The sequence below is a fragment of the Schistocerca americana genome, chromosome 3, assembly GCF_021461395.2.
Source record: "Schistocerca americana isolate TAMUIC-IGC-003095 chromosome 3, iqSchAmer2.1, whole genome shotgun sequence".
NCBI classification, from domain to species: domain Eukaryota; kingdom Metazoa; phylum Arthropoda; class Insecta; order Orthoptera; family Acrididae; genus Schistocerca; species Schistocerca americana.
Window position 1 is genome coordinate 750,114,720 of NC_060121.1, and position 27,668 is coordinate 750,142,387.

Here is a 27,668-nt window from a genome sequence, read left to right on the forward strand (position 1 = left end):
ACTGTTGGCCACTTTTTGCCCAATGGTAAAGACAGCACTCCAGCTTTGGAAAAGAGTGGAATATATAAAATTACTTGTAACTGTAGCAAATTATATGTAGGTCAGTTTGGTAGGGCAATGTGTATCCTCTTGAAGGAACACCACAGAAGTTGTAAAGTTAGAGAAGGAGACTACTTTAGCAGATCACTTTCTCAAAGGAGGCCATAGCTATAAGGTGAAACATAAAGTATTACACCCCATCTATAGAGGAATTTTCATAGTACAATCGCAGCTGCTTCTCTGCTTATTATCATTTTTATATCTTATGTCTTTGTAATTTAGGACCCATTAACGACAAGATTATTTTGTTCAGCTGCTTCTTTCGAATACGTGACCAAAGTTTATTGTTCAGTTTATTTTATTCTATGAACAATTGTAATCTATTTGTAGTTCATTAATTAATGTCACATATTTTATCTCAGTTAAATAATCTTACAACACATTTTCAGTGAAATAATCCCTCTTGCTTTATTCCTAAGTCCAAAATTAACATTTTTCACGTCTGGAAATGGAGATACTCCGTAGGTGCACTATTTACAATTTTGATCCAACAAAATTTCACTGACCATGTACTTATCTTTGTATCTGATGCTGGCGTGACACCCGAAAACCAGTTTGTAATATAACTAAAATAATAAGTGTAGTAGAACATTACACCAGTGTTGTGCGTGTTTTCATTCATAATGAACAAATTATCCTAGCAACAACCGATGGCACAATCAGTTAGTGCAAAAGATGTTTTACAGTTCGTTCACCTGGCAACTACAGGTAACAAGTTTTGGAGCGTTCAGAAGATTTGAGTCTCAGTGAGGAACCTGTCACTAAGAACAACATTTTTTATGAACTATGATGACAGCTTTACAAAAATGTCACTAGCCAGTTCCTCTAAGCCTAAATAATCAACAGCTAGATTGCCGCTTGTCACCCGACACTATGAAATTGTGTTTACTTCTTTGATTTTCAACTTCGTATTTGTTTCAACTACTTTTAAGGCATTATTTAGTAACTATTAACTTATTTAAACTATATACTTCTGGCACTATCTCGTACCATCGTTTTTATTTATCCTTCAGTATGCAAATGACGGCAGTTGGAGCTCACAATCCGCTGTTGATTCACGCTAGAACAGCATACGGCTCGCTGTCTCACCCAACACGCTACATAGTGCAGTTATTGTTTACTGGCCGGTACGCCTGTTAACCGCAAGTCTACCCGCACACTGGTTTTCTCCATGATTTGGTGAGTGTGACTGTCTAATAATGTTCGCTTAGGTTCTTAGTGCCCATAGATGCGGAAAGTCCGTTCTAGTAGTTATCTGTTTCAAAATGATTTTTTAAAAGAAATTATTTATCTTTTCAGGCTTCTTGTTTTATATTTGACGACTGTGGTTTACTTTTTGACTAGTGCAGTTTACTCTGCCTAAGACAAGATCTTTTTATAAGTTATTTGAGTAAATTATTACTTAGTAGAGGTTGGCTGCCTTGTGGTCACACCTTTGTGATTATTATTATTATTATTGTTTATCAGTACCATTATTAGTATTACTGTTCTATTAAGTATACCGATGTGAGTTAGTAATTCCAACCCACCACATTTTACACATTACAATAATAGAAATTCTTCTGCAGAGAAGCTGTCTGTCAGACATTTTATGTCAATGGGTAAATGGTAAAAAATTTTAGTCTCAGCACTTTGTACCCCCTTTTGTGCTAAAGACAACATTAATGTGGAGTAATGAATATAATTTTTCCTTCTGGTATTTTAATTATGTACATCATTGTTCCTTTTGAACTGCAATGGATTACTAACAACAAACTTCACGGGGGAATAAATACACTGTGGAGCAGTAGACGGAGGGCCATATTCCTTAAACAGATGCCTACAAAATGATCGCGGGTGAGCACCGCCTATTATTCTTACAACACGTTTTTGAGCAGTGAGCACTTTCTTTCTTACACTTGAGCTACCCCAGACCATTATTGCATAAGACTTACTGAATGAAAATATGCAAAACCTGTCAGCTTACTGACTTGTCTCTCCCCATTTGGAATGATTCTAAGTGTAAATATGGCAGAATTAATTTTTTTAAGAAGTTCCAAAATGGTTTTTTTTTAGTTTAAGTTCTCATCAATATTTTAAAGTTTCCACCCTACTTATTACGTTACGCTTATCATTGGTGTAGTACCGCTTCATGTGAATAATTGGATATGCTGGTCTTTTTAAAATTGAGAGTCACGCCATTCGCAGAAAATGAGTCAATGACACTTTAAGAGCATTGTTTACCATTTCTTCTGTTGCTGTATGTATGCTTCGACTGGTGCCATCCACAAAAAGATGCCATTCACAAGAAGAACTAATTTTGCTTGTTTTATGTTAGACGGGAGATCATTTACATATCTGAGGAACAATGGCAGACCTACATTGAGCCTTGGGAAAACCCATATGTGATTCCTCTCCCCCCCCCCCCCCAAGTGAGAGGAGTCTCTCCTGATTACATTGGTTAAATTGCTAAATACCACTTTCTGCATTCTTTTGGTTAGATATGACATAATCCATTGGTTGGCTATATCATCAGTTCCATAACACTCCAGTTTATCTTGGAGGATATTGTGGATCAACAAGACAAACGCCTTAGATAGACCAAGAAAATGCCAACCAGTGCTATTTTGTTAGTTAACGCTTGCAAAATTTGGTGAGTGCTGCATAACGCTTGTACTCAGAGTCGACATCACTTTGTAACAGCTTCATCTGGCAACGCAAAGCGTTTTATCAGGACGAGTATCAACCCAAAATGAAAATTTGGAAAATTTGTGGTAAGGTCTTATGGGACCAAATTCGTCCTACGGGCCCGAGTTCGATTCCCGGCAGGGTCGGGGATTTTCTCCACTCAGGGACTCGGTGTTGTGCTTTCTTCATCATCATTTCATCCCCATCCGGCGCGCAGGTCGCCCAATGTGGCGTCGAATGTAATAAGAGCTGCACCAAGGTGGCCGGACCTGCCCCGTAAGGGGCCTCCCGGTCAATGACGCCAAACGCTCATTTTATGGGACCACACGGCCCGTGACAAGGCGCCTAGACCGCGCGGCTACCCCGCGCGGCAACCCCAGAGATACCTATCTTTTTGGATGCTCCATACTTCATAAGAAAGCTTGTCTTTCAAATGGCTCTGAGCACTATGGGACTTAACATCTGTGGTCATCAGTCCCCTAGAACTTAGAACTACTTAAACCTAACTAACCTAAGGACATCACACACATCCATGCCCGAGGCAGGATTCGAACCTGCGACCGTAGCAGTCGCGCGGAAAGCTTGTCTATTTGTGGCAAGTTAAAACTGCATTCGAGTCCGGCAACAAATGGTCATGGCAGCGAATAATCAGAAAAAAAAAAAAATGGTTCAAATGGCTCTGACCACTATGGGACGTAACTTCTGAGGTCATCAGTCCCCTAGAACTTAGAACTACTTAAACCTAACTAACCTAAGGACATCACACACATCCATGCCCGAGGGAGGATTCGAACCCGCGACCTGAAAGTAACGACCACGAAAGATACCTGGGGAAGCTTGAAACCATTTTGTCATATAAACATCGTAATCTACACCAGAAAATTATGTTTCACAACAGACTGTGATATGAACTATACATACTACAATGCCGGAAAAAAATTCAACACCTACACGGAGTGGCACCGGGGCAAATATGTGCATACTGAGGGGCTCCAGTTTCAGTGTCACAATCATTGGCGATCAAATGGCGCTCAGGAAGCCCTACTGCGCGCCTCTGTTTTTCACTCTGCAGGCAGTAACTGTGATCAGTTTAGAAGTGAACATTGTTTACAACAATCGTTCTAGGGTACAACCATGCCCCGCTATGTTACATTTGAAGCCATTTGAAGAGTGTCGCACTGCGGACCGGTGTAGTTGCATGGACGTATCGAGGGACTGGTGCAAATGGACACGGTGTATCGGTGGTGCATCCCTACTTTCGGCAATGGTCCGTGGAGCATTCCCACACCCGTAGCCCAGGTTCCGGACGTCCAACGTCCGCGTAGTGCAGACGCAAGTCAAATTCGACGCGTTGTGTGAGCACCGATGGCCGATCGAACATCATCCACGAAAGACATCCGGGCGCGTGTTGCACTTTTTGTCTCACCAAGCTCAAATGGGAACCGTGTGCTTGCAGCCAGATTCTCAAGAGCGCCTCTCGTCAGGCTATCACTGGCACCACACACCGCCACGGCTATTCTGTTGTGAGAGAGTCGTCTGCATAGTGTAATGGCGCGCTATTGTCTTCCATGATTAGAGCAGACGTATCCAAGTGATCGACGTATACGTCCACGGCATAAATCCGAAGTGCGGACTATTTCGGAGTGCATTCGCCCACTACACACTGCTCCCACCCAAGGTTTTATGGCGTGAGGGACCATCAGATACAACTCGCAGTCAGATTTGGTGTTTCTGTAGGGTAAACTAACCAGTACTCACTACATTACACATGGTTTTATCCGCATGCTACTGCCATTTCTTCGACAGGAAGGTGATGTGCTTTTTCAGCAGGACAATGCAGGTCACTATACGACTGCTCTGACATATTGTGCTGTTCGTGACGTACAACTGTCCTAGTGAGCAAGACCGCCAGAACTCTCGCCAATTGATCACTTATGAACACGATGAAGCGAGAACTTGCTCGTTCCACAGATCGTGCGAGAATCTTTGACTAATTGCGACAAAAGACACAAGACGCCCGGGACAGTCTACCGCCGGAAGCCATTCGGCACCACTTAAGCCCGGTCCACACGCAACGATCTGTCTGGGCAGACATCGGCGCAGATGTCTGTACATGCAAAAGATCGCTGCAAATGTGGTGTGTTCACACGACACAAACCCCAATCTACTACTCGCCCGCCATCTGTCGGTGTAGAAAAGAAATATCAGTGGCAAGCGACTACGCTCCCCGTAAACGTCAAAAATTTAATTCAGTTATTTTGAAATATAGAAATGGAGGAAGCTCTATTGTGGTCTGTGTTCGCAACTTGTGTTGCAAAAAACATTCAGACCAGCCGCAGGAAACAGAGAAAGTGGTCAAAATCGTGTAGACAGTGGCTGCTAAAGCGAAAGCAGTTTTCTCACTTAAATTTACTGCGAGATTTGCAGGGCGAACCTTAAGAAAGCCAAGCAGATCAAAATACCATAACGTTGGCTGGTATACTTGATCTACTCCTACAACAGATCTTCTAGATTTCTGAACTTTGGATAACTCTTTTCGGCAAACAGTTCGCAACGAATTTATTTTTTTATTACTGTTGTTTCTCTGTTTGCCGAGGCGTCAACTGCCCGCAGTTTTTCAATTAGAGCATTGTATAGTGCTGTCTTTTTGTCTCGGTCACTATATTCTTTACTTTTAATCTTCCACAAACATGGGTGTTTTCTATATATTTCAGTGAATTCACTAACAAACTTTCGAGAACACTGACGAGTATCAGCCATTTTAATGTCCTGTGCGCACAATTACAAACACTAGACTGAACAAACAGCTGTTCCGCGCCAGATTTGCGGCGATCTCCTGTCCACACGCTCCAACATGTCTGCGCAAATGTGGTTTGAACCCACAGATTTGAGAGGTTTCGCTCAAACCTCAACTCCAACTTCCAGGTTTGCACACACCTCAAGTTGGTGCAAATCTTCTGTCCACACGCAACGATCTGTCTGCGCAGATGTGATGTGCGCAGACATTTGCGCAGACAGATCGTTGCGTGTGGACGGGCCTTTATACTCGCATACAGCAGTCAGCTCAGCATAAAGCACTGGGGAAAACCATTTGTAATAGCGGCTGAAACATCGGAAAATTGTATGTACAACAATGCGGTCAACAGCCCAGAAGCATTTTGTTGACAATACCTATACGATCATTTGCATGCAAGAAACCACGCCTGCGTTGCCTCCAGGGTGGTGGGGGGGGGGGGGGGGGGGGTTATTGTATGTACTGATGCTTCTGTTTGGACATCGTTTAGTGCTACAGGTGTGTTTTATTTGGTCTTAATTTGTTGTCATATAGTCCTACAATAATAATCTACCTTTCACTTCTCTTGTCGATAAAATTATCCTGTCCTTGAGGGGGTTACATTTTTTAGCGGCAGTACGTTGATAAGTGTGCGCTGTTAACCGCGACAATGATATATCCCGATAATTAGCAGCGAAACTAACTGGACAGCATCGACTTCAGTTTCCTACCAGACAAAAAACTAATACTTTAAACATAAAATAATTCAGTTGTTGAACATGAATGTGAATAGTATTCCACTTGCCCATCAAAGCACAGTAACATACTTCGCTAATAACCTGTTCCAAGGAGTGGAAGCGTGTTAGATGTAATTATGCTCTGCTACTGTCGACTACGAGTATAACAGATAAATTAATTGAGTATTGTTAAGATTAAAATGACAAATTTAGACAACTACAATGTATTCGCGAGAGCTCTTTGATTGTTGTGTTTGAGATGAATGTTTCACATATCTTGCACGATGGCATTCCTGGTCACAAAAATTAATATAGGATATTTGCCTGGAAAGTAGGTGCTACAGAAATATTAAGTATCTGAACTCTTATTACTAGAGTCCTTTAGCATCAAGAGTATGACAGTGATAAAATATATTGACAATATAAGTAAATAGTAATAAGAGAATTACAGACTTACCGTAAAAGTTGTTTTATTTCTGGAAAATTGAAATGGGCTTCGCACGCGAATTCGTAATAAGGAAGCAACACTTCAGGCAGTTTCTCTGTGGGTGTTTTCGTGATTTCAGTTACGAGATCTCTAAACTCTTCGTCCTCCGCTTTCGGATATGTAAATGACATATCGATCTGTGTGAGGTTTTGCGGTGGGTCCTGCAGAATAAATGTACGGTATGGATTATTTGAAACATGGAGTGGCTGAAGAGTAAGTGTTATCACAGTAAACGTAACGAGTGAAAGCAGTGATAAAAAAAAAAACACACAGAACTGCCCATGAGTTTTTGAATTAGCTTGTCTGCTTGCTGCGTTCACAAGATCTGTGTACGCTGCTCACCATGTACAAAGCAGCAATGAGGAATCAGAGAGCAATGCTAGCCCACAAACATATCTAAAAATGAACTTTACATAGAGACAAATTATTCATTAAAACAATGAAATCAAATATGTTGAAATAGAAAACAATGTTCTCCAACCTAAGTTCATAAGAGAACCAAAATATTACAGCCAAACCCAAATTAAAAATATATTTGTTCCAATTATGAGTACAATATGTCGTGTCTGCAGTTGTAGGAGGCGGATTCGAGGAAGATCTTTTGTACTAAAAACAGAGAGGCAATTGCATGGGTTAAATTTAGACACTGTTATTTACAGATAGCCAAGCTGGCAAAGGCAAATACGAAACTTTTCTGTTCTGTTTGCAATTATTCGTCTATTTGAATACTGTCCTTGGTTCATTGTTCGTCGTGTCTTTTGGCGGATTTCTGAGAGCATTGGTTTATAAAAAGGCGCACCAGGATACAATTTGCTTCGGTGAGAAAGTGGTAATTAGCGGCGGCGGCTGTCTGCCCACGTAGTGCGCCACCCGTCCATCTTTCTGCAAGGGACGGAGCTTCGCGGGCGAATAGAACGCCCGCTGGCGGCGAACTTGGACGTACGCAGCGCTCGGTGTAGTCAGCGTAAACGCTACCGATCGCTCACAATAGTCAGACAAAACGTTACATTTTTCAGTAAAAAAAATTGTACGTATTGTTCTACTCTTCGCATAAAAAATATGAACGTCTGTGGGGTGTCCCAGAAACGTTGAGACAAACTTCAAGGTGTTGTAGAGGGCCGTCGAAGGTATAAGCGCCGGCGCCCATTTCAGAAACGTTATCCAACATCGCTAACTTTCGGTTCAGTGTACCTGATTTTTCTGAAAGGGCCGTAACAATTAGACACGTGTGGCGAAACTGTGTCAGCGTCTGGGAGAAGAGGTGGTGCAGTCAAACAGTAAAATGGGTTCCTGTCTTCGATTTCTTCCTCAAGACACCTCTACAGGCAATCGAATTTTATTGCAACGTTACGAGGACACCCTGTGTAGCGAAAATAAAAAAAAAATTATATTTTTATGTGAAGGGTAGAACAATACGTACAATTTTGAGGTAAGCAAATGCGGATTCGTCCAACTGGACACGACACTACCAGACCACCACTCCTAAGTCATCCGTTTATACACTACGTGATCAAAAATATTTAGATACCCCCAAAAACATACGTTTTTCATATTAAGTGCTTAGTGCTGTCACCTACTGCCAGGTACTCCGTATCAGCGACCTCAGTAGCCATTAGACATCGTGAGAGAGCAGAATGGGAGGCTCCGCGGAACTCACGGACTTCGATCGTGGCAGGTGATGGGTGTCACTTGTGTCATACGTTTGTACGCGAGATTTCCACATTCCTAAACATCCCTAGATCCCTAGGTCCACTGTTTCCCATGTGATAGTGGAAACGTGAAGAGACACGTACAGCATAAAAGCGTATAAGCCGACCTCGTCTGTTGACTGACAGAGACCGCCGACAGTTGAAGAGGGTCGTAATGTGTGATAGCAGACACCAATCCATCGCACAGGAAGTCGAAACGGTGTAAAGATCCACTGCAAGTACTATGACAGTTAGACGGGATGTGAGAAAACTGGGATTTTATGGTCGAGCAGCTGCTCATAACCCACACATCACGCCGGTAACTGCCAAATGACGCCTCGCTTGGTGAAGCAGCGTAAAGATTGGACGATTAAAGAGTGGAAAAACGTTGTGTGGAGTGACGAATCACGGTACACACTGTGGTGCTTCGATGGAAGCGTGTGGGTATGGCGAATGCCCGGTGAACGTCATCTGCCAGCGTGTGTAGTGGCAACAGTAAAATTCGGAGGCGGTGGTATTATGGTGTGGTCGTGTATTTCATGGAGGGGGCTTGCACCCTTTGTTGTTTTGCGTGGCACTGTCACAGCACAGGCCTACACTGATGTTTTAACCACCTTCTTGCTTCCCACTGTTGAAGATCAATTCAACACGATCGAGCACCTGTTCATAATGCACGGCCTGTGGCGGACTGGTTACGCGACACTAACATCCCTGTAATGGACTGGCCTGCACAGAGTCCTGACCTGAATCCTATAGAACACATTTGGGATGTTTTGGAACGCCGACTTCATGCCAGGCCTCACCGACCGGCATCGATAGCTCCCCTCAGCGCAGCACTCCGTGAAGAATGGGCTGCCATTCCCCAAGAAACCTTCCAGAACCTGATTGTAAGTGTGCTTGCGAGAGTGGAAGCTGTCGTCGAGGCTAAGGGTGGGCCAACACTATATTGAATTCCAGCATTACCGATGGAGGGCGTCACGAACTTGTAAGTCATTTACAGCCAGGTGTCCGGATACTTTTGATTACATAGTGTACTATCATCAAGCCGGCTGTCTGTGCGCTGTTTGCTCATTCCAGAATATTCGTCACTCACCAAAAGACCAACTGATGGTGCTACATTTGCAGATAGAGGTTGCCATTAATGGCCACCCCAACTGTGAATCTAATAGTATTTTTCTGCAACTCCTGTAAGTCGACGCACGCCGAGATATGGTCAGAAGACACGACGAACGTCGAAAGGCTATCATCAACGCCTGCGCCACACTCACCACTTACTAGAAGCTAACAGTCAGTGAACTGAAGACGGTATTAGTCAGATGAACAACTGCAAATGAAGCAGAGAAAGTTAAGTACATCAGTTATTCGCTTTTGCCAGCATGGTTGCATGTAATTGCTGTAAATAAAAGAGTGTGAATTTTAGCCTTGTAGCTTTATTTTTTTATGTTTCTAGTAGAAAGGACTACCTCGTATCCATCTCCTGTAATCGCAGACAAAACAGATATCACTGGCGGCAAGGATGGGATTGGCAGATATCTGGAGGCGATTGAATTAATCCAAGCAGGCTTAATGAGACATGAGTCGTATGCTATTTTTTTTTTATATGAGAAACCTGTTGGCAGAAAGTAATCTCAGTAACTTCTAATTTTCTTTCAGAAGGCATAATAAGCGTTTAATTATTCTTTTCCTTTCAGACTGGAGCATCATACAAAATGCAGCTCGAGCAGCACTTCTATACATGCAACATTTACATTGAATCTCGTCATTCATTTTTCTTGCCGTGATTTGGAGTAGAAACCTTTGGACTCTGTAGAAAATTGTTTTCTGAAATAGAGGCGCATACTTTGTCCCATGCTGAGCTAGTCAATAAATTAAACGAATATGTGGCTGCGAATCTCTACAATTTTTTCTGAAAATGTACACAACAGTCCTATAAAGAATGTATAGCAGAATTTAAAGGAATGAATAGAAACTGAAAATTTAACTATACTTATGGAATATCATTTCGATAGGAAATGCCTCTCCGTGCCATTGTCCAAAATATAGCAGACAATTGAGTGAGAGCAGAAATCTTAGAGCACCGCATTCCCTATCTGAGTAACGTACTACAAGGGACTGAAGCTCAGGAGGTAAGAGACACCGCAGAGCTGGGTTTCCATGCACTCATAGTTGCCGTTGTGAACGCTAAGATCATAACTGCAGAAAGAAACGTTTTCAAAATTTTCAGAAGTTCAACTGGATATGCGCATCGTTTACTGCAGATACGGGTTACACTGTTAGTGAGGATATAAACTTCACATTAGATTCTTCGCAGAAGAAAGAAAAATTTAGTTTTGTTCTCATGAAAATAGAAGACTTTACAGATTACAGTACTTGGTGACCAAAATTCTACAAAAAGTCTTGGTTTATTAACGATTATTATGGTAAAGGTATTCCAAATGAGCAAAGGTACACCACAGGTATCTCAACGTAAGATAGACATAAATGGCCTGCGAGATAATAGCTTTTATACAACGGATTCTCAGGTAAATTTAGACCTTCCCACGGAGCCTGCCTGCAAATCAAAACTACCCAAAAATATCTTAAAAACGGCTGATACGAAAAGAAATAAATTTTCATTCTGGAAGAGAGGATGCAATTCTGGAATGGAATTTTGGCATATTAACAAAAAAGATAGATGAAACTGAAGAGACTGTTTTAAATCCATGAACTTTTTTTCAAGTAATAATGTTTAAAATGAACAATTTTAAAAATGTCTTTAAAACAGCAACCATACAAGAATATGATATGTATAACACAGCCAACAGTTGCAAAAGATTTTACTTTAACCTGGTTTCGACATCGATGTGGGTGTTTTCATCACAAGGTTGCAAAACCATTAACATAGAGAAAATACAAGGATAGATGGTTATTATATCGAAGATATTGACGTCATGGACTCGTTTAGGCTTAAGGCCTGTAATTAATAAATGATCATCAAAGGACAAGTTACTATACTTGTACTTTTTTTCTAAGAGATGTTATTTATGTCTAACAGCAATTGCTCGTTCTAATTGTCCTATATAATAGGCTGGACATGTGTCAGAGCGAATGTTTTAGTTACCTGAGTTTTGCAAAGGAGAATGTAGCGGTTTCAAATCATGAATAAGATTACTTTTTAATCAATTATTAGTACAAAATGTTACTTCACAGTCATATTTGTTTTGGAGAAGTCGATGAATGCTCCTAAGATACAGGTCTTAAAATCGGTATAGAACACTTTTTTTCTTTTCATTACGTTCGTTTTTAGGAGAAATGCCAAGAGTTGTAATTCTATTGGTTTTAAAATATAATCCGCTATGATTGGTTCGTATGCATTATTGAGTGCAGTATTTTTAATCAAATTAATCTCAGCATCGAGGTTTTCATCAGATAGAGTAGAAGAAACAGCTGTATGGATGGAATAATGGAAAAAGGCTTTTTTGTGAGAGTGAGGGTGTGTCGAACAGGACGGCATTATTTGGTCAGTGTTGTTTTTTTTTTACGAAAAATATGGAAAGAAATTTTGTTATCAACTATTTCTAATGTTGGATCCAAATAATTTAACTGGCGGAATTCGTTTTCGAGCTCACGTGTGAAAGGTCGTTAAAGATTCTGAAGAGGCGATCAGTGGCGTTACCAGCCTTCTGTAAATAATGAAAATGTCGTCTGCATATATGGAGTGTGAAAGAAAACCTAGAGTGGCGACATGTCTGAAGGACGTTGCAGAGTACGCCATAAAAACACGCGCTGCAATATAGTACAGCAGTAAGAGTTGCTTTCTCTGTCAGACAGAATGCCGACATCGTCATAAAAAGGGACACGCTCAAAAAGTGTGTTTACAGAAGAACCGTAAAGTTAATTCATTTCTCCGTAGCCCTCATTGAAAGAAAATGGAAATAAATACGATTTCACGAAGCGAATTCAAAAGCACTACTCCGAACGCAACCTTATGCAAACAGAACAGAAATCGCACGGAGCACGACAGTGAAAGTGCGAAGCAAACCTTCACTGGTGAAATTTCACATCATATTTAGAATGAACGCATTCGAATCGTTTAGTCTGAAAATTCAAGATAATGTACATGCAGTCAGAACTCAGATTTCACACGAGAGCACTACACAAGTATGGGTTTGATGGCACACTGAGTTTCGTGAAGGATTTCAAAGCACATTTTATACTTGAAGATAATGGAAGATAATGCCAAATTTAAATTTTACAGAGCACGTCTTGTACCGCATGCTATGTGAAGTGAAGTAGCTACTGACCTGGAACGGCTGAAACAAACTGACGTTCGGCAACTTATTTCAGCAAGCCAATGGGCATTTCATCTGGTAATCACAGGGAAAGCAAACTGGAAAATTAGAATCTGTGTAGATTTCAAAGCCACTGTCAATGCTGAAACAGTGACAGATTCATTCCCAACCACTTACCGAGGAATTAGACAGGCTGGCAGGAGGATGATTTTTCTCTAAAATCGATTTAGCAGACACTTACCTGAAACTTCCTCCTGACAACGAAGCAAAGGAATTCATGGTAATTAATACTCATGGAGGTTTGTATCGGTATCAGCATGTTCTGTTGGGGAACGCCTCAGTTCCTACATATCACTGACGCTCAGGGCGCACGTCCCACTACCAAACGTTTAGGGACCATCCGGAAGTTACGATCCCCTAACAATGTTCAGGAATTATAAGTAGTGTATAAGGATTAATTATTTAGTAAGTTTTATCCTGAACGCAGCTGAAATTACGGCACCACTGCATCGCCTCACGCATAAAACTTCCTTCCAAATGGACTCAAGAATGCGAACATTCATTTCAGAAATTGAAGGACGCTCTGTTTAGTCACGCTTGTCTTATACACTTTGATCCGAGCAAACCAGTAGTACTGGCAATAGATACATGTTCACACCGAGCGCCCCATGGCATGTGTGTCGAAAATTTTGAACAAGACTCAAGAAAATTGCAATCAGTTGGAAAAAAAGACTTGGCAAACATTTATGGGGTTACAAAGTTTCATCATTATCTGCACGACAGAAGATGGTTTCCTGTCAGTGATCACAAAGAATTAACTGCATTTTTTATCCACCAAAAAATGTACTAGAGCGAATAGTTCAAAAGCTACAACACTGGTCCGTAATTCGTTCTAATTATCAGTATAATGTGAGTCAGCGCCCAACTTCAATGGACGCAAACGCTGATTGTCTGTGTCACTTACTATTTGGCAATGATTTGGAACCTGATGCATCAGACTCATCTTATCTGCAAGCATCAATCTCAATTACAAGCTCTAGAAGCTTTTCGTACTGATCATCAGCGGATCGGTCAAGCAGTAGAAAACAGTTTATTGTTCATTCCTTTTGCTCAAAAATTACGTTCATGTGACTTGTCTCTTAATAAGAATTCAATCTCAGATTCATTGGTTAGACGATACTATGCGCAACGTAAAAGTTTTTCGATCAAACATGTTACACATGGCAATTGAACAAGGAGCACAGATTTCTGCAGCATTACAGCATTAAAAAAATGGTTCAAATGGCTCTGAGCACTATGGTACGTAACATCTGGGGTCATCAGTCCCCTAGACGTAGAACTACTTAAACCTAACTAACTTAAGGACACCACACACATCCATGCCCGAGGCAGGATTCGAACCTGCGACCGTAGCAGCAGCGCGGTTCCGGACTGAAGGGCCTACAACAGCTCGGCCACAGCGGCCGGCATTACAGCATAATCTTTTACGTCTTTTACATAGGAGATACTGGTATATGATCAAAACAAAGCAGCAGGAGGACCAACATTGTATCTAGCAAGGAATTAACAGACAAACTGATCTGATGACTTAGCAATGTCACGCATTTTTCGGAAAACCAGGCAGCGCAGCGCTAAGAAGTTTTCAATTGGGCAACGACGAGAAGATCCATGGCAGCACAGTCTTTTTGGTCCCTTTAGGAACACATGATGGCTAATCATAGTCAACGCTTTCAGCATATATCCTTTTGCAATTCCCGTAAACTTTACAAGCAGCAATGGCACTGTCAGAGCACTCACTCTTTCTATCTCGAAGGATTATCGCAAGTCATCGTTTAGTCATCGTTTCAGACAATGGTCCTCAAGCTGGAATGTCAGAGAATCTGTCAACAAAACGGGATTTAGTGTGTTAGAATGATTCGTTCTCTCCTCAGTCGAATGGCGAAGCTGAGCGCTTTGTACACACTTTGAAGGCTGAGATATCCAAACTTCGTGCTCCACAGACAAGAGACAGTGTTCTATTATTATTCCTCAGTACTTATCGAACTATGTCTATGGGAGACAAATCATCATTACACTTTGATGCATTTAAAACATTCTCAGAACGCAACTTCAGAGGCAAATTTCATAATGAAGTTTCACAAAAAAATGCAAGTCTTCTATCGAATATACAAGAAGCCACGCAACTGGAAGTCAGGACGCGTCATTCAAACTACCGGCTGAGAAAACTATAAAGTTTAGGAGAAACAGGCACGTTTAGACGGTGCCAAAATCAATTTTAATTTCTTGAATACATTGAACCTGCCGTAGATTTTCTTTTTTCAGAGGCGCTGCTGGAAAACCAGTCCACTGCTTATAGACAACCATTGCCGATAGCAGAGGTCCTGACGTCTAAGTCACCTAAAGATACAGCACCAATGGAGGATGTTCCAGCATCACCTAAAGTGGCGTTAGCCCGTCCGCTTGTACCGCAACAACAGCCGACTCAGCTGCCAATGGAGCATGTCTCCATTATCAGTGACATCTTTCATAGATATCGAGTGATCATCACCATCGGCTTCATCCTCATCAGCGCGAATGCAGCAGTCTCCTGAGGTTGTGGATGGGCGTCCTATTTCTGGTTTTTCTGCGGATACACCCGCAAAATTTTCAAGACTAATTTCGGGGCACGAGTTGGACGGCACCCATCTGCCATAGTCACTTGTCCAACCTCTTCACTTCCGCAGTAGCACAGGCCTTTCCTACCTCGTCGACCGCTTCCACACTACACGTCAACTATCGAAAGGTGTGGGAGGCAAGAATGCGGGATCAGCAGTGTTTATGTCGACTGCACACGACACTGCCAGGGCGCCACTCCTAAGACAGCCCAGTATAGTAACTCCCAGCTGTCGTCGCGCTCACTGAAATCTCCTCACTCGCCGCAAAGCCGACTGGTGACGCTACGTATGCAGGTACTGGTCGCTGCTAGTGACCACTACGGAGATTTACTATGCCCCGTGATAATTCGTTGCATACAATCAAATCAGAAGACACAAAAAACCTTGGAAGACTGCCTGTTACGCCTGTGCCACAATCATCGATTACTAGATGCAACTGCCGGCCACGGTGGGCGAGCGTTTCTAGACGCTTCAGTCCGGAACCGCGCGACTGCTATGGTCGCAGGTTCGAATCCTGCCTCGGGCATGGATGTGTGTGATGTCCTTAGGTTAGTTAGGTTGCAGTAGTTCTAAGTTCTAGGGGACTGATGACCACAGATGTTAAGTCCCATAGTGCTCAGAGCCATTTGAACTAGATGCAACTATTCAGTGAACCGAGGACAGTATTCAGTCAGTTGTAAAAGCAACAGAGGAAGTTAAGTACATCAGTTATTTGCCTTTGATAGCTTAGCTACGTGTAAATAAAAGTGTGTGGATTTTACCCACACAGCTATACGTGTTTGTAGTAAGAAGGTGTACCTCGTATCCATCTCCCACTGCTACAGACACACTAACAGATTTAGACTACGAGACGTGAACAGCAAACGACAAGAGACAAGAGGTGGCAGAGGCAGAGAAAGTATGGGATACTTTCCAGATACGTTTGACGGAGGGCGCCGAAAAATTTCAAAGAAGGGCAGCTCGTTTTGTATTATCGAGAAATAAGGTAGAGAGTGTCATGGATATGACAAACGAGTTGGGATGGCAATCATTAAAAAAAGGGCGTTTTTCTTTGCGGCGAGACATTTTCACGAGATTTTAATTTCCAACTTTCTCATTCGAATGCAAAAGTATTGTACTGGCGCAACCGACACAGAAATAAATGATCATCATAACAAAATAAGACAAAATCAGAAATCGTAAGGACAAGTGTCCATTTTTTCCACGCGCTGTTAGAGTGGGACAGCAGAGAAATAGTCTGGGGGTGCTTCGAAGAACTCTGTGCCAGGCACTTAAGTGTTAATTTCAGAGTAGTCATGCTGACGTAATGTAAAAATAAAGGAAGAGGAAAAACAGAAAACAAAATATTCAGTCTTACCATATATCGGAAAAGATTAGCTACGTATTTCGTAAAATAAGAGTAAAATCTGGGTTTCGGTCTGAAAATACAATTCAGTCCAGTAAAAGGCATAAATCTGAACCTATGGCAGAGAAAGACAGATGTATGGATCTCATGAAAGAGCTAGAATTTTTTCCTATTGTACTAAGGAAATAAATTCTATTTTGAGTGAACCACTCAAAATGAAAAACAAAAAATACACTGCAAATTTTCGTTATATTTTGCTACGAAGCTGATACTAGTCAAAAGGGAGACTCGATTTGATAGTATATCCGCGTTATTTACAGGTTAGAGATGTTTTACGCTAGCGGTTGCTCATGATTCTTTGCTGTTTTATTTTTATTCCTTGGATAGTTGTCCGCAATTGACACTTCATGCATCTGCCTCTGTATGACTACATGTTATTCATAGCGATTATGTTTTTGACATTGCCTTATAATGTAACTTCTTTTGCTAACACAAATCTGGAAATATTGCCTGTATTTTTATTACAGTATTGGCTCTGAGTACTATGCGACTTAACTTCTGAGGTGATCAGTCGCCTAGAACTTAGAACTAATTAAACCTAACTAACCTAAGGACATCACACACATCCATGCCCGAGGCAAGATTCGAACCTGCGACCGTAGCGGTCACGCTGTTTCAGACTGAAGCACCTAGAACCGCACGGCCACACCGGCCGGCCTATTACAGTATTCAAACATCCTTTTCATCTGTAATTTTCCTGCTTACATGACTTGTATACAGCAGGTGCTGGGTAATGGTCTTTGGATGAAACCGGTAGCACAATAAAGAATAAAATAAACAGCAACTTACAGTGTTATACGATGTAATTTCTACAATACGAGGTGCATTCAAGTTCTAAGGCCTCCGATTTTTTTTCTAATTAACTACTCATCCGAAATCGATGAAACTGGCGTTACTTCTTGACGTAATCGCCCTGCAGACGTACACATTTTTCACAAAGCTGACGCCATGATTCCATGGCAGCGGCGAAGGCTGCTTTAGGAGTCTGTTTTGACCACTGGAAAATCGCTGAGGCAATAGCAGCACGGCTGGTGAATGTGCGGCCACGGAGAGTGTCTTTCATTGTTGGAAAAAGCCAAAAGTCACTAGGAGCCAGGTCAGGTGAGTAGGGAGCATGAGGAATCACTTCAAAGGTGTTATCACGAAGAAACTGTTGCGTAACGTTAGCTCGATGTGCGAGTGCGTTGTCTTGGTGAAACAGCACACGCGCAGCCCTTCCCGGACGTTTTTGTTGCAGTGCAGGAAGGAATTTGTTCTTCAAAACATTTTCGTAGGATGCACCTGTTACCGTAGTGCCCTTTGGAACGCAATGGGTAAGGATTACGCCCTCGCTGTCCCAGAACATGGACACCATCATTTTTTCAGCACTGGCGGTTACCCGAAATTTTTTTGGTGGCGGTGAATCTGTGTGCTTCCATTGAGCTGACTGGCGCTTTGTTTCTCGATTGAAAAATGGCATCCACGTCTCATCCATTGTCAAAACCGACGAAAAGAAAGTCCCATTCATGCTGTCATTGCGCGTCAACATTGTTTGGCAACATGCCACACGGGCAGCCATGTGGTCGTCCGTCAGCATTCGTGGCACCCACCTGGATGACACTTTTCGCATTTTCAGGTCGTGATGCAGGATTGTGTGCACAGAACCCACAGAAATGCCAACTCTGGAGGCGATCTGTTCACCAGTCATTCAGCGATCCCCCAAAACAATTCTCTCCACTTTCTCGATCATGTCGTCAGACCGGCTTGTGCGAGCCCGAGGTTGTTTCGCTTTGTTGTCACACGATGTTCTGCCTTCATTAAACTGTCGCACCCACGAACGCACTTTCGACACATCCATAACTCCATCACCACATGTCTCCTTCAACTGTCGATGAATTTCAATTGGTTTCAAACCACGCAAATTCAGAAAACGAATTATTGCACGCTGTTCAAGTAAGGAAAACGTCGTCATTTTGAGTATTTAAAACAGTTCTCATTCTCGCCGCTGGCGGTAAAATTCCATCTGCCATACGGTGCTGCCATCTCTGGGACGTATTGACAATGAACGCGGCCTCATTTTAAAACAATGCGCATGTTTCTATCTCTTTCCAGTCCGGAGAAAAAAAATTGGAGGCCTTAGAACTTGAATGCACCTCGTATCACAGCAGCTGATGGTGCTGCTTTGCGATAACTCGGTATGGACTCTAACATTGCTCTCTTACCCGTGGACAAGGGCGATTCTACGCTTCTATTGGAAAAGCGGTGTTATATACACAAATGAAGTGTTTACTATCTGATGCATCGTACAGCAGACTCTCTACTAATACAACAGACAGAGTCCGGAGAACGATTAAAAACCTCCTGAAGAAAATTTTCTCGTCGCAAGACACTATCAAGGATCTTAAGTCTTATTGTGCTGCCCCTCGCCCCCCCCCCCCCCCCCCTAGATTATATGGACTTATGAACATCCACAAAAGAGGGGTTCCGCTTAGGACTGTTGTCAGCTCTGCCCAACGCCACTTCAGTCTCCATATCTGCTCGACAAAGTCATTGACCCTCATTCTTCTCCATATCTCTTCGTTCCTGATCCTGTCTCTCAAACTCACTCCAAGCGCTGGACTCTCCATTGCCCTTCTACAGACGGGGAGCCGATGTGCTTTGCTTGTTGTCTCACTGTTTCGAGCCCATGTGTTGTTACAGGCAGGACGCATAATGTCATAATCCTTCCATTTTACATATATAGGACAGTCGGTTTACGGAGAATGTAATAAAGCTTCCCAAATGCTACCCAGTTGAGGCTAACTCGCCGAATAATCTCTGCTGTCTGGTTGTCTTTCCTAAGTTGGATTTACTATACCCAGAGCATGATTTTCGATGGAGACCATGATACTGACAGGGCTCATGACTCTGGTCTTTTGAAGGTTAATTTTAAGACCTATAACTTCGGAAGTTTCTTTGAATTCTCGGATCATTGTTTTCACTTTGTTTGTAGTGCTGCAAAACCAACAGGGTTGAGACGTCTTGCACCTATGCTGATATCTTTGTGTCCCATGATAGGCACCTGAACATATCCTCAAGTGCCAAGGTGAATAATTTAAGTGAGATTGTGTCGCCTTTCCAGTGATCCAGTCTTCCTTTATTTTCGTATGTAGAGTGACATTCTCGTAAATGTAGCGGTTTGAGTTTTTATGTCTGTAGTCAGCGTGGGCTCTATTCATCGCCCTCAACACTGTCCAGGTTTCGATCGTACCGAACGCCTTCTGGCAGTCTATGAAGGCCATGTGAAGTAGGGTGTTATACTACGTACATTTCTCTATCAGTGGGCAGGCTAGTTGAATATGGTCAGTTGTACCGAAATCTTTTCTGAATTCCTCCTGTTCGTAGATCAAAAACTAATACACCTTTAATTTTCGACGTTCGTATTGTCTCCGTTTTTGAGAAATTTTCCATGACTCTTCAGTTTTCCCTTTATTGAAATATTTATTTCATAGAAGTGTTCAGATGTGACACCAATTTTAAGCACCTCGCTCTTAACCTGATCTTCTCTTAATGCCTTACAAATTATTGAGGTGCTTTACATCTGTTTGCATTTCGTTTTTGTTGGTAGTTTCCAATTCTTCCGATTTCACATTCATAACAGATCTTCATCATTCATCATGTGGGCTTTGATTGTCACTGATTGACTGTATGACTAGATCTTTATGATAAAAATCCTTGATAGTTTCCATAGTTTTGTCTATTTCAGTAATAACTTCTCCTTGATTATTCCGAATTTTGTGGATGATCAGTTTGCCTTTTGATGACTAGAATGAACGACTCTCATGTTCACAATGTTTATTATTCATTTTAATAAAAATAAATAAATTAGTGCTCTTGCTCAACTAGAGGCAAATGATGGTGAATGAGCACCAAATTCTTTGTATTGAGAGGTAATAACCGACTTCGTTCATCCTCGTAAACAAGGCCAGATTCAGACAAAAGTCTTTGACTATATATGAACATTCAGCTCCAGCAAACTTTGTCGAATTCGGGTACTGTGGCGCATTAGCTGGGATCGATTCAAACTGCCTTCAAATAATAGTCAATTTCGCTTACAGTCGCCTTTGTTTTTTAATCGTCAAGCTGGCTATTATTATTTTCACTTTCCACTTCATTTCCAAAACGTGTCGTGAGCTTTGCGAGTCACTGCTATCTAGTGGCGTCACCGCGTAAGGTACTTTTATTGTGAATTTGCGGCCATAGATGCCATCCAGCTCAGGCCAACACACCGAGTAATCTCTGCTGTCTGATTGTCTTTCTCAGGCTGGATTTCATGTCCCAGATGCATGTACCCATGTACTACATTCAATTCATAATTTCCGATGGAGGCCATCATGCTTCAAGCGCCGGCTTCTTGATGATAAATTTGTGCAACGTCGGGCCGACATGGGCGCAGAGCTGCCGATACAGCGTGTACAGTAGGACTGAAAGTAACTCTTGCTGCTTGTCGCCGTCAAAACCAGCCCGCTGGCGCTAACCTAATGTGTATCAGTATGTGACTTGAAGAGGCGCATTCCCGAAACATATGCACACTGCCGATAATAAATAAGGGGCAGTCTTTAAGGGGACCACACCGTCGTTCAGGTCGAAAAAAATCGATTTTCGGTTTTCATCATATTTCGATAGATTAAAATTTTATTTACGTACTCTGAAAAGGATTTTGCTGAAAAAAATTTTCTTCCAGCATTTAAAGAGCATTTTCCTACCGCGTGTGTTTATGTGCCACGCCCATTTTTCCGTCACCCACTTTTCTGCATACATTTTAGACCTTTATATCCCCTACATTGCACGTTAGGGATGTTTTTTTTTACTCCCGAGTGTGTTGGCTATCCTTGTAATGAAACGGTCGGTATTCTTTTGTTTCTGCTGTTTGTAAACAGCACGCTTTCAAACACGCGGCTGGTTTTGTTCAAGTGTGATTGCGAGTAGTTGTTATACTTACGTTTGCAGTGCTTGTTTACGTGTGTCTTGTTGTGTTTATTGAAGATGACGAAACGTGGAGGCATTTTCAAGAAATGACAATTAAGAGGAAACAAGTTTAGAAAGCTTTATGTACAAGGGGTTATGTCGCCTGGCAACGATGTTTCTAATTGTAATTCTTCAACAAGTGCATCATCAAAGGAGCTCTCACAATTTCAAGAGAGTTACAACGAATTGACTGTAAGTGACGTGGGGTGCAATAATATTGTGATAAATTTGAGAATATTATCAGATGTGATTTCTAAATTTGTACAATGTAGACAGTGTGGTGGTGAGTCACAGAGTGTGAAAATTTGTGAGAGTGTCAGTGCGAGAAAAGGTCTAGCAATTGCTTTGGATTTAATTTGCACTAAATGCTCAGCTGTGATTTCATTTATGAGTTCTTCAAAATCAGATGCAAGTGGCCCTTATGAAATCAATAATAGATTAGTTTATACCTTACGATCCATTGGCAAGGGCATGGCTGCAGGGAGAACATTTCGTTCAGTGATGAACTTACATCAATCACCAAATAAATTTGAAAAACTGACTGCAATATTAGAGAAAGCTGTATGCGAGGTCAGTGAGGAAAGCATGAAACTGGCTGCTAGGGAAGCAGTGGAAGGAAATGATGGATGTTCGGATATTGCAGTTGCACTTGATGGAAGTTGACAGAAAAGAGGACATACTTCTCTGAATGGAGTAGTGACTGCCACGAGTGCAGACACCGGTAAAGTTTTACATGTGGAGATAATGTCTAAGTATTGCAAATGCTGTAAAGTCAGTGAACACAAAGAATACAACTGTGTGGTTAATTTTAAAGGAACAAGTGGTGGTATGGAAGTTCATGGAGTACAACAAATATTTCATCACTCCGTAGAAACAAAAGGCGTACGGTACACCAAATATTTGAGCAATGGTAACAGTAAGGCATATAACAATGTGGTGAACTCTAAGCCATATGGAGATGCCATTACTAACAAAATAGAATGTGTAGGCCATGTTCCAAACCTTTGGGAACAAGGCTGAGAAAACTAAGTGTTGATATGAGAGGAAAAAAATTAGAAGATGGAAAACTGTTGACCGGATAGGGTCGGTTAACTCAAACTGAAATAGAAAACTTGCAGGTATACTATGGGCAGGCAATTAGGAGAAATAAAGAAAATCTGGAGGCAATGGAGAGAGGTGTTTGGGCCATATTCTTCCATAAGTCCTCTACTGATGATAAGCCACGTTATGGATTGTGTCCATTAGGAGAAAATTCGTGGTGCAAATACAATAGGGCTCAGGCAACTGGAGCATCTTATTCACACCAGCATTCTCTTCCTGCTGCTGTTATTACAGCAATTAAACCTATTTTCAGAGACTTGGCTCATCCTGACCTTCTAAGGAAATGTCTGCATGGGCAGACACAGAACCCAAATGAATGTTTCAACAGCATAATTTGGAACCGCCTTCCTAAATAGTATTTGCAGGCATGCATACAATGAAACTAGGAGTTCATGGTCCTGTTATTACATTCAGTTGTGGTAATATTGGAAAGCGTTGGGTACTGAAAAAGCTGGGAATTAATCCTGGTGAAAAGGTGATCACTGGGCTGCAACATTGCGATAAAATGAGGACAGCCGATGCAAACAGGTCTGCACCTAATATGGCCAAGAAAGTAAGTCAAACATCCAGGAAGTTGAGAAAGAAGCTGGAAGACCTGCTAGAGACCAAAGAAGGGCCATCATATGCAGCAGGACAGTTTTAATTAACTGTAAGTAACAAATTTCACAAGTTTTTTCTTTAAAGTCAATTTCCTGCAAACTAAAATGTTCAGTACATATGCCCCATTATATCAGAAACTATAATAGAAAAATGAATTATATTTTCAGAGACTCTGCATAACATAAAAAGCCAACTCTGGTACTACATTTATTAATATTCCCACATTAGGAAGTTCACAAGAAATATTTTTTGTTAATAAATTAAAAAAAGTGTTTCTTAAAAACTATAAAATGGATAAAGTAGACTTTAGTACAGTTGACTGTATTAGCATCATGTAACATTCAGTGGAAACATTAAGGTCTGCATCAAATAGTTTTTTTCAGAAATGGGTCAAATACTTGCCTAAATTAACATGGGTTAGATAGGCAGGGTGTGGTCCCCTTAATGTCAGAGCGCTCTTGGACGACGCTGCTGTGCTACATTGATAGCCACATGAAGCTTCCGACGGAGGACCACAGATCCAGCCACGGTTCGAACCTCTGATTTCGAAAGGGACTCGGAGCCAGCCAGCAGCGGGCCTCGCCAGGCCTTCCAGCAGCACGGTCGACTCCTGCCCGGAGGCAGGAGGGTCGCATCCCGGCTGCTGCAGAGGACATCCACCCACCACGGCCTTCCGCCGTCGCGAGGAGCGGGTCGGCGTGGCGCGAGTACCGCCCATCACCGGAGGCCGGCGCATGGCCGTCATCGAATAGTTCGCAGCTGGGGTTGCCTGCCTCCCCGTGCCTGTCCTGGCTCAGCCACGGGCAACGGGGCTGCGCCCTCAGCAAAGCAGATTAACCAGACCGCCGAGTGAGCCGAATTCGACTCGAGCGGAATTCGACGTGAGCAGAATTCTAGGTGAGCAGGACGACGGCCATCTGTACCGCCTGAGCCAAAGGAAAATTAAATGTTTACAGATGGCCGCAGCGTCTCTCTGCAGCCGTGAACTGCACTGTGCCCTGCCCCACAGCCTCCACTACAGCTTTCCCGTACCTATGGCGACTTCAGCTGTTTCAGTCTCGTCTCTTCTACTTCTTTTAACAGACACTGAAGGAGAACCGCTGCTGGCCGAAGATTCTCGCAAAATTATAACAGGATCTCCTGTCGAGCGCTTTCAGCTTCAATAACTCCAAAGAGTCCGTCCTGAATATTTGGTCTAGAAAGGTTACAGTCAAATAATTTCGATCTTCGTTTAAGGAGCTGAAACTACTTTCTAATTCACCTTTAAACGAGTCTGTCATATCTGGTAAGTAAGGGGTTCTTTGCGATGTCTCATTCTTATCTAAATACTTATTTAATGTCGTAACGTGTGGTATTACTTTGGTTACGCAGGAGACACCAGAAATTATTTTTATAACTTCTCTAAAGGGCTTCAAAAGCTAAATGCACTGTTTCAACAAACACCACTGACGAGACGTCAAACCAGTAAGAGCATCATTATCAGCCACGTACTGCCACGTACGTTTTTGATCCAACAGGCCCTCTACCATTTAAAAGGTGGAGCTACCATTTCACCTATAGTTTAAAGTGTGAGAACTTCTAGTATCAAGATTTTAACAGTAAATTGCCGAAGCATTGGCAGTCACTCTCCAGTAAAGCCGTCTTGCTCAGAGTACACTCGGAACAGAGGGATGACAAAAACTGAAGTAAAAAGCTCCAAAATATTTGACGAGGCATGGAACGAACACACATCAAAAAAGTTTTGCATCACCTCGGTTCCGAGAGTTCCGGAACCTGTACAAGAAAATGGAAAAGAGATCAACATAAACATCATTCATGCCCTTTTTACTGCTCATGACACCCACACATTCCATGTTGTACCACAATACAGCGAGACCTTTAGAAGTGATGGTCCACATTGCTGTACACATCGGTACCTCTAATATCCAGTAGCACGTCCTCTTGCCTGTATTCGTCGTGCCTTACTATCTGTTGGTCCAAATTGTCCGTAGATCGCTCAGAGTGGTTGGTGGGTCACGTCATCCATAAACTTCCCTTTTCAATCTATTCGATAAGATTCAGGTCTGGAGAACATGCTGGCCACTCTAGTCGAGCGATGTCGTTATCCTGAAGGAAATCATACGCAAGACGTGCACGATGGTGGCGCGAATTGTCTTCCATGAAGACGAATGCCTCGCCAACATGCTGCTGATATGGTTGCACTATCGTTTGGAGGATGGCATTCACGTATCGTACATCCGTTACGGCGCCTTTCATGACAATCGAGTCTGACTGCGAAGTTATTTGGACTGGAATAACCAGTCATGTTAATCATCGGATGTTCGGTTCAAATGGCTCTGAGCACTATGGGACTCAACTTCGGAGGTCATTAGTCCCCTAGAACTTAGAACTAGTTAAACCTAACTAACCTAAGGACATCACACACATCCATGCCCGAGGCAGGATTCGAACCTGTGACCGCAGCGGTCTCGCGGTTCCAGACTGCAGCGCCTAGAAACGCACGGCCACTTCGGCCGGCTCGGATGTTCGTACCGGCCACCCGATTCCACCGTAAGATCTTTAGAATGATTTAAAGGAAATCTACGCTCAGTAGCGCGAAAACCGCCGATCATGCAATATTAGTTTGTTTAGACTTTAACCTATCGAGTATAGGCTGGGATGTCTATGAATTCATTGAAGATGACACGGACAGAGAGACTCGTGAAGTAATTCTGAACACGTTTTCCGAAAATTGAATTGAGCGTCTAGTTCGACAACCCACAGTGCAAATATTTGCGACCTTGTAGTTACAAACAGATTTGATCTTATCGACAGCTTCGTTATCTAGAGAAGGAATAATCATTATGTTATCATACCGACAATGGTTGGTAAAGTTAATAAATCTATCAAGAGGGCTAGGATGTTTTATATGCTGGAAACGGTGGATAAGCAGTTGTCATCATACTACTTATACAATGCAAGAACATGATTTAGTTACAGTATGAAGGCCGTAGTGGAATTATGGGAAAAATAAAACTGATTGTAAATCGCGCTGTGGAGAAATACACTAATCAGCCAAAACATTATTACCACCTTCTTAACAGATTGTTTGTCAGTCTTTGGAACGAAATACATCACTGATTCTGTGTGTCAGGGATGCTACAGGTCGTTGTCAAGTTTGTGGAGGTATGTGGCATTAGGTGTCTGACCATAGGTCACGTAATTCGCGTAAATAACGGGCCGCTGATTCGGGTACGCGGTGATTGCGCCCGATAGCGACTCAGATAAGTTCCATAGGATTTACATCAGGCGAATTTGGTCGTCGAGACATCAACGTGAGTTCATTATAATGCTCCTGAAACCACTGTAACACGGTTCTGGCTCCGAGACAAGGAAAATTATACTGCTGAAAAATGACATCGTTGTCGGGGAAGACATCAAGTATGAAGGGATGCAGGTGGCTCGCAGCTGTCAGCGCTTCTTCGATTACCACCACAGGCCCCATGCGAGCGCAGGAGAATATTTCCCATAGCATAATACTACTCCCACCAGACTGCATCGTAGCGCGATGCACCTTGATGACGGCCTTTGTGAAGGCGACCATAGACCTACTCCAGCAAAAACATGATTCACCCGAAGAGCCGACACGTTTCCATTGATCGACGCTCGAATCCCGACGGTCCCGTGCCCACTGAAATCGTAACTGACGATGTCGTTGGGTCACCATGTGAACAGGTAGGAATGGTCTGCTGCGGAGCTCCATGTTCAACAATGTCCAATGAATGGTGTGCTCCGAAACCTTCTGCGTCCATCAATATTGTGCTCTTTCAGCAGGGCTGCCACAGATCGCCACCTATCCTACTTTATAGAGCAGACAAGCCTCCGAACGCCAGGTACTACATCTGCATCTACATCCATACTCCACAAGCCACCTGACGGTGTGTGGCGGAGGGTACCTTGAGTACCTCTATCGGTTCTCCCTTTTAATCCATACTCGTATTGTTCGTGGAAAGAAAGATTGCCGGTATGCCTCTTTGTGGGCTCTAATCTCTCTGATTTTCTCCTCATGGTCTCTTCGCGAGATATACGTAGGAGGGAGCAATATACTGCTTGACTCCTCGGTGAAGGTATGTTCTCGAAACTTCAACAAAAGCCCGTACCGAGATACTGAGCGTCTCTCTTGCAGAGTCTTCCACTGGAGTTTATCTATCATCTCCGTAA

The 27,668-nt window shown here is 42.5% G+C and overlaps 1 protein-coding gene across 1 annotated transcript in view; it reads right to left on the reverse strand.

Moving 5' to 3' along the window:
• Nucleotides 1-27,668, reverse strand: part of LOC124607179 (UDP-glucosyltransferase 2-like) — a 125,556-nt gene that overhangs the window by 70,398 nt on the left and 27,490 nt on the right. The window contains exon 2 of the mRNA XM_047139396.1: nucleotides 6,734-6,924. Within this exon, the coding sequence (XP_046995352.1) occupies nucleotides 6,734-6,924 (191 nt within the window). The remainder of the gene's footprint in view (nucleotides 1-6,733; nucleotides 6,925-27,668) is intronic.